General features: G+C 41.3%; 1 protein-coding gene across 2 annotated transcripts in view; it reads right to left on the bottom strand.

Annotated features, from left to right (window-relative positions):
* Positions 1-5,220, bottom strand: part of Mrpl3 (mitochondrial ribosomal protein L3) — a 49,197-nt gene extending 43,977 nt beyond the window's left edge. For both annotated transcript variants that reach the window (XM_008825096.3, XM_029559676.1), the window contains exons 1-4: positions 4,953-5,220; positions 3,823-4,007; positions 2,521-2,612; positions 592-690 (exon numbers count right to left, since the gene is read on the bottom strand). In XM_008825096.3, coding sequence (XP_008823318.1) covers positions 592-690; positions 2,521-2,612; positions 3,823-4,007; positions 4,953-5,212 — 636 coding nt within the window. In that variant the 5' untranslated portion in view covers positions 5,213-5,220. The remainder of the gene's footprint in view (positions 1-591; positions 691-2,520; positions 2,613-3,822; positions 4,008-4,952) is intronic.
* Positions 5,221-8,813: the final 3,593 nt, after the last annotated feature.

Raw genomic sequence — 8,813 nt, 5'->3', positions numbered from 1 at the left:
GCCTCAGCATCACAATATGAAGAATTCCACAAATACTCTCCTCAGGGAAAGAATATTAATTAGTTAAAAAAAAAAAAAAAAAATTTTTAATTTTATGTAAATGAGCATTTTGCCTGCATCTAAGTGTACCCGTGCATGCACTGCCCATGGAGGCCAGAGGAAGGTACTGGATCCCAGAGGAAGGCATTGAATCCCCTGGGCTACTAGAATTACAATCAACTTGAGTTAAAGATTATTGTTTGCTGCTATCTCAGTGCTGGGAACTGAACCCAGGTCCTCTGAAGAACAGTACTCTTAACTCCTGAGCCATCTCTCCAGCTCCTAGGTAGGTAGTATTTCAAATCCCCATTTTATAGATGTGCAAACACTACAGCTTTATGAGGTATATAGTAAGTTGTTACAGATGAAGGTGGTAGTATTAGAGCAAGCTCAAAGTCTCTCAGGGCAAGATGACTCTGCTAGACTTCCTTCCTTAAACCAAGTACCCAGGGCAAGTCAGAGTTTGGGATTACAGAATATTCTTAAAACATGAAAGCATTTAGATCTGAAACTAATGAAAGGTACCGTCTAAAAATGAAAACATATCCTTACACGGAAGCGTGACACAGTTTTCCCACCTACAGTTAGGGCTGCTGTTTTCCCATTATGGTTTTCCTTTGAAGTGTATTTTAAGACATGGCAGTCTTGTACCTGAAAAAGATGAAGAAAACCCTAAGCATGTACCAATACACATTTTAACATGATACATCAGCCTTATTTAAGGCCTGGGACAATCAAGAGTTCCCCAAAGTTACTTAACTGATCATTCCTCTGATGATAACTATAGCTTTAACATGCGTAAGTAAACCTTTGAACTGTCAAATACATGCACAACCACAAGGATACAGCAAAATGAGTATTTATAAAGAAAACAGTGAGGATCCCAAAAGACCATGTCTCTCCCTCCCCAGTCTTCATATTGATTTCCCTCTGAAGCAGGAATTCTCAAGAGTGACCCTTAGCCAGCAACAGTATCCCCTGCAAGCACGGCAAGGATGCACTCAGGCACCAATCCATATCTAATGTTGTGTAAGGTCTCCAGGTGACTGAGGAACAATGCCTTTCACTCAGCATGGATTTGTAGGGTTGATGCTTCTGCTGGGTGTAGCTCTATTCTGTTTCACGTTCACTGTTGTACAGCACTGTATGATTTCTCTACCCTTTCTACTGCTGATGGACATTTAGGTATTTCCAGTTCTGGGATTTTAAATGTCATGCTGCTTGTATCACATGGTGTAGAAAAGGAATGCCAGTACACGCCTGTTGGAATCAGGAGGGGAAACTCTGGACTACAAGGCTGGCACATCTCATGTTACAACATAATTGCCTTCTTAATATAATACATACACACACATATGTATATATATTATATATGTAACAATAATAATTAAAGAAGTCAGGAAATTGAGAGGGTATGGGGGTAATGTGGAGAGGGGAAAGAGGGTGGAAATAATGTAGATACAGTACTCACATAGGAGATTCTCAAAAAAAAAAAAAAAAATTTATGAAGTTTCTGTGGGCTCTCAGTGCCTTGACAGTACTCTACATGCATCAGCTTTTAATCTTTATCACTGTGTAACCATGTCTCTAGATTAGGTTTCAAAGACTAAGTTGTCCAAATTGATTTGGGGAGTAATGGTCTTCTAACTTTATCCATGCTTTCTTTACAGTAGTAAGAGTAGTTAATGTTTTCTAGACACCTAACACTTGTTTCAAGTACCTGAAATTTATCATTTGTGCAGTCCTCACAATAACTTCCTCAACTGGGTCGTTCTAGTTCTTTTATAGAAGAGAATGACATTTACAGATGAGGCACAGTGCTCCAAGGAGCACGGTAAGCAGCAGAACCAGGACTTAAAATCTGGTATTCTGGTCCGAGGGGCTAATTTCTTAACCATTAGAAAACTGATCTCAGTGAATAAAACATTGTTTCCCCAGAAAGAATAGAGTATTATATTCTGACAGTCAGAAACAAGATCAAAATTATAATATAGCTGGGCATGGTGGCACACATCTTTAATCCCAGCATTCAAGATGCAGAGGCAGATGGCTCTCTATGAGTTCAAGGTCAGCCTGGTCTACATAGCAAGTTTCAGGCCAGTCAGAGCTACACAGTAAGACCTCGTCTACACACACACACACGCACGCACGCACGCACACACACCCTGATCTGGAATTTGAAGAGCTGTATATGAAAAATGGGATTGATATGTTTCCAATAATGAATTAACTGATGGATATATGTGAGAATCTAGGTTATGTATTTTTCTTTCAGGCACTGCCCCAGTTATCCAAAACCCAACTTTGAGAAGTCAACTGCTCAGGCAAGGCTCAGAACTTTCCTGGAGTTGTCAGAAGCAAAGTTCTTTAACATTATTACTTCTCCCTTCCCCATTCAGGATACAAATATTACCTATTATGGTTTATGCAAAAAGATCTTGGCACACATACAAATCACTCATATGTTCTATTTCCTCTTACCTGAAGTAACGTGACTGCATGCTTTTGGCCATCCTTGGTCCATAATGGCATCATGCCCAGTTTCAGAGCAATAAGGCCAACTCTAGAAGAGCCTGGTAATTAAAACCAAGTCAATGTTAAAGCTTTTTCAATGCTTCCAACAATATTTGAGTCTTTCCTAAAACTAGGTTTCAATATAAGTAGCAGGCATATAGGAAATACACAAACATATGTATAGAACATATAATAATATATTCAAGATTATTCCTTATAGATGTATCTTCAACAATGAGTCCTAAAACTAGGTTTCAGTGTAAGTAGCAAGCAAATAGGAAATATGTAATGTATGCATAGAATATATATATTCAAGACTATTCCTTACACATATAAGTATCAACTATGTCAGGCACAATATATTGGTGCTCAATAAATGTTTTTAAAATGAGAAAATGTAAAATAGTTTTAAGATAACTGTATTAATACCAGGCATATATATTCATCATTATGGTTTCCTAATTTCAAATCACGTCCAACACTATTAATCAGGAAACATTTACCACTCAAATACTAAGAGGTTAGATGGGATTCTACTATGCAGATGCTACAAGTCATCATATTGATAAATTTCAGTGTTTATCACTACATGAAGATTTATTACATAAACTGGAAATGTACTCTATTAAAAACCCGTGGGGCTGGTGAAGTAGCTCAGTTGGTAGAGTGTTGCTTAGCATGTACAAAGCCCTGAGTTCAATCCCTAGCACCACATAAACTAGGTTTGGGGCACACACCTATACCCAGCACTTAGCAGGTGGAGGCAGGAAGTCATCCTCGACTACATAGCCAGGCTGGCCTCAAACTTTTGGCAAGCAATTCAACTCCAGAGACCACATACTCACAGGAAAGGCCTCACTCCCGCTTCATCTGCTACATGGTTTAGTATCCCACCAGAGACAAAGAGCTGACTCTGGAGCTATTGCTGGCTAAAAAGAAAACAGCTGCTGGCACACTACAATTCATACACGCTTTTCCAGCCTCTCCCTCATTTTTTTTCTTTCATTTTACATTCTTTTAATCTGAAGGAAGAGAATACATAATGATTTCCTTTCATCTAAAAAAAAAAAAGATTCCCAAGGAGGCCCTTTATTAACCAGGAGATGAGGCTGGAAATAGCTTGCAAACCAAATTACAATGAAAAAGACACACTTTAGAAATAAATGAAAATTAATTCAAGATGAAAAATTTACCAAGTAGTTCCCTTGATTGTAGTGTGTTCAGCTGCACTGTAACCAGATGGTAACTTATCAAATACAAAACAATCACCTGGTTCCCAAGGATGTAGAGGCCACGGTTCATCTTTCAGGGGATTCAGTTTACTTGATAACTGGGTTTTATCTTCATCAGAGACCAACTCCTTAATAAATGAGACATTCTCTTCAGAAAGATGTTCATCCCACCAAGTACCACTCTTGCCATGGAGATTTCTAACAAAAAGCCAGATGTTCGTTCTGAAAAAATAAGCCAAATCACATTTCCAATTTAGTAGAGGGGAAGCCACATGTCAAGGCCTTTGGGAATGGTGTGCGTAGAAACTGACATTTTATTTGGTAACAATGGGGCTCACATTTTAACTAAGAATGGTTACCCTGGAGGAAAAGTTCTTCATCTTCTCCAGGATAAACAAATACCTAACAAAGCAGTCCTACCTAAACACATGAGGCCACTAACCCTTTTGAACATGGCTCTTGGCAGGGTTATATCCAGTGGTGGTGGCAGAATGTGGCACAATGACTTTTCTGTAAACAAACCTCTCCCTGTAATGGCACTGAAAGAAGAAACTGAGTGTGCAGTTGTTTTTTTAAATCCACAAAAAGTATGACTTCTAACCAGCTGAACACACCAAAAACTTAGTAGGTGGAAGTGGGCAAGGAAGCATGCATTATGTGTGTAGTTTGTGTAAAATTCTCACACGGAGAGGATCAGAATCTTTACGTAAAGCTTTCTGCAGTCTACTCCTCATTGGTAGTCCTAAGGTTTCATCTTAGAGACTCAACTACTTTCTACTTATTTGCTGAGTGACTTTGGGGAGCCTACTTCTGCTAAATTTCAGTTTATCTGTAACACTGTTAAGATAGTGGTCTGCGCACATGAGGCTGCAAGACCCGAGGCACGTGATATAATACACTTAAACGAACATCTAGTGGTGCATAGTACACGCTGGTTGGAAATCTCTATTATTGCTGTTGATAACTGATGCCAATTTCTTAAGCATTAAAAAAAAAGTACTTCTTCAATCCTTTAGATTCCTTTAGATTATAAGATGCTTTCATATTCTGTGCCCCACGCCTGGACAGATGGTCTTCCTCTAGCTGGCCCTCCTCGCCGGCCCCAAACTGTTCAAGGATGCAGTGTGTGGGCTGCACACCCCTCCAATCCCTCTTCCCCATACCCACCTATTCCCTAAGCCCGGGGTAGCACCTAGGCCGTAGACTCGACAGCCCAACACCTCAGCGCCAGCCCGCGCCAGCAGCCTCCAACCCGGCATGGCGTGGCCGCCGAGGGCTGGGCTCGCGACACCTCTCGGCTCCGCCGCGGTGCTTCCAGCGTGTCCCCAACGCAAGCACCACACGTTCTCTGCAGTCCTGACACAGAAGTCACACCGCACCGCTAGTGCGCCAATTCCCTCTGCGGAGGAAGAGAAGAGTCGAGCCATTTCCGGTCCGTGTCCCAATGGGTTCCGGGTGAGGCGTCAAAACCCGGAACTATAGTTCCGTCTCCAAATAGTCCTACGTTGCCACTGGATTCAGTTTCGAGTAACAGAGAGTAACTCACCTCCTCAGTGGTGGGGAAGAAAGATTTTCGGCTTTAAACTTTAGAAAAATGAGGCGAACATGGAACAAACTTTCTCAGGAAGCTAATGAAAGAGAAATTATTTCTAATAATGCCCACTGTGGGACATGTCATTGTGCTAAGCAGCACTTTGAGTATCTTATATTGGTTAATCCCCAGAACGACCCTGAACAGTTGTTTCCATGTTACAAATGTGGGGTCACAGACTTAGAATTTAGGTGTATGTCCAAAACAGCAAATCTGGTAAATGGGCAGAGTTGACACTGAAATACAGCTGGCACGTGTTAACAATAGAAGGGGGCCGAAATGATAGCATGTGGCTTCCAGGCCAGGGGCTTAATCAGATGTATTACTACTCCTTTCATAGTGTTTTGAATTGCTCCCAAGGAAAGTATGTGTTAGATCATTCAGGCACACAACTCCAGAGGCCCATATAAAGAAGAAACAACTTGTGAGCCACGAGTGAGCCATCTAGGAAATGGATCTAAAGACCCTGGCAATCCTTCAACTCATGAAAGACCTGGAGGCTGAACCAGTCAGCCAGGCAGCTCATGGTTTTGAGACCAGGTGCAATTGTGGCAGAAAATAAACAATGTCACACAATTTCTGTGACTATCCACAGGTAGCGACTGTATCGTCTGCCAACCCCCTACCCTATGTTCCAGATCTTGCCTAGTCACACCCCAAGTGCCTAGGGCATTCCTTCTCAATCCAGAAGTCCATTTACCTGTCAGATGAGTGCTTTTAGAAATTCAGAAACAGATGTTTGGTTCTTTCAGTTTCTTCATTTTATTAAAGATCTGAGTAGCCTGGCTTACACCAGCCCAGGAAAGTTCTACATACTATTGGGACTTTAGTAGGCTCAAAATAATTGCTTTTCTTCTCTTCTTTTCTACTAACTGCTGTTGCAGGTACTTTGGCCATTTCTTAATAGTGTTTTGAGCCTTAAAGAAAAAAAGCCAGCTTCCTCGCTTCACAGATACTTAGAATGGGCACTTTCATTGAGTCCTGGCGCATACTGCATGCAAGAAACTGAAAATAAAATAGCTTTCCTGCTATTACCAATAACTGTTATTTCTGTGCGCACGAGTGCATGCATGTGTGTGTGTGTGTGTGTGTGTGTGTGTGTGTGTACTCAGTATTGTGGTTGTCCATCAGCCAAAGATAACCAGAACACCTGAACTCATATGAAGTTAAGTTTACTTAGCTCAGTGCAACAAGAAAAAGCATGTGCCTGGGAGTCTGCAGGAGTGAGTTGGGAAGGCTTATTTGTGCTTACATCACATGATTTTTACTTACCATCAAGGAAACAGAATTATTTTCAAATGGATTCTATCAAGAATTTAAAAACTGGGGCTGGAGAGATCACTCAATGGTTAAGAGCACTGGCTACTTTTATGGAGGACCCGGGCTTGAATCCCATCACCCACATGGTGCCTAACAACGGTCTGTAACTCCTGTTCCAGGGGATCCCCATGACACCCTCTTCTGACCTCCATGGACATTGCATACCCCTGGTGCACTTACGTAATGCAGGTAATACACTCATACACATAAAATTTTTAAAAATTATTTAAAAAAATAATAAAAAGAAGTTCAGCACTTAGGTTTCTAATCTTTGTTCTGGTTACAGGAAGACCAAAGCAAGTGGGCACTGGGGGTGATGCTAGAAAGAAAGGAGGAGATGGAACTTGATCATTTCATTCACAGTGGTGTAGCATAGGGTTCACCCGTTAGATAGTCATGCTGACGTCCTGTTATTGCTAACAGGATACATTTTCACCCCCTTAGTATATTTTCTCACGTAATCTTTGTAAAAACCTCATGTGATAATACTGCAATTATCTCAATTGTAAGCAAAATATAGGCAAAGGGAGATCACATAACTTAAATAAGATCATCCAGTGAGTAAGTGGTAGAGTCAAGGTTTAAGCCTTAGCAGTGTTACCATAGAAATGGTTTCTGAGACATTGTATTTGTCTCTCAGCAGCAAGTTTGCAACTATTCTGGCCTTAGAACTCCTCTAAGGGTAGTGAGGGAAATTATTTAAGTAAGTATATCACACACATGGTCCATGATGAAGTAGGTATTCAGAATAATCTTTGTCCTTAGTATCAAGTTTTGCCTGATCCAGGATGAGGACATTGTATCAACGAAAATTGTAATAGGCATCACTGCTGAATTGAATCAAAGCAAAATGCGATTTATGTGCTGTCATAAAACCCATGTCTCCTGACTGACACCTGGGGCTTGGAGGTGTCATCACTCTTGATTTACTCACTGCAGTATGCTTTAATTGACAGGCTCAGTTCCCACAAGACCTAGCATAGCTTTCCTTGGGGAACTGAGGCACTGATCTCAGGCTTCTCATCATTTCCACTGTTATTCTTAAGGAGCTACCTTGGGAGCTGGAGAGATGGCTCACTGGTTAAGAACACTGAATGCTCCTTGAAGAGGGCCCAGGTTTGATTCCCAGCACACACATGGTGGCTAACAACCATCTGTAACTCCAGTTCCAGGGGATCCGATGCCCTCTTCTGACCTCCTCAGGCATTGCATGACATGGGTGCACTTACGCACATGCAGGCAATACACTCACACATATTAAAAAATAATAATAATAAGGTATCTGCCTTGGACCCTGTGGTGGTTTGAATGAGTATCCCCCATAGGCTCCAAGCATTTGAACACATTGTCCATAGTTGGTGGTGTTTTGTGAGGTTTTAGGCATTACTTGAGGAAGCACGTCATTGAAGGTAGTTTTTAGCCTTGTCTTCTTCCACCTCCACTTCTTGTGTGTGCTTGAATATGTGAACACTCACCTTCCTGCTCCATCAGCCTCTGCCACATGCCTCCCTGCCATTAGGGACCCCTATCCCTCTGGAACTGCAAGCCCAATAAACTCCTCCTTCTATGAGTTATCTTGGCCATGGTGTTTTATTACAGCAACAGAAAAAGAATTAATATAGACCCCAGGACCCTGGGCCATTTTGCTTCTTTAGGATTTCACTTTCTTATTGGAATAGAGAAAACCCCACCAATCTCTTTTTAATGGGAACAGTTCTAGGATTCCTATTCCACTAATTCAGACCAGAAACTGATAAAAAGCTTTATTCTTACTAAATTAAGAATTAATGGGGCTGGAGAGATGGCTCAGTAGTTGAAAGCCCTGGATGCTCTTGCAGAGGACTTGGGTTTGGTTCCCAGCACCCACATGGCAGCTTACAACCTCCTGTAACTCAAGCTCCAGGGGATCCTACTCTCTCTTCTGACTTTCCAGAGTATTATACAACATGGGTGTACTTACATGCAGGCAAGGCACTCATACACATAAAATAAAAATAATAAATAAAAATACTTTTGAAAGAATGCACAGTGGAGGAAGTGCCTCACCTTATGGCTAGCTGCAAAAGAACATCCCTTAATCCCCTTTGAGAGTATACTATGTCCCTAGTGACCCAAAA

Source organism: Nannospalax galili, unplaced genomic scaffold (genome assembly GCF_000622305.1).
Source record: "Nannospalax galili isolate Female #2095 unplaced genomic scaffold, S.galili_v1.0 scaffold369, whole genome shotgun sequence".
Lineage (NCBI taxonomy): Eukaryota > Metazoa > Chordata > Mammalia > Rodentia > Spalacidae > Nannospalax > Nannospalax galili.
This window is presented reverse-complemented; position numbering and strand designations above follow the sequence as displayed.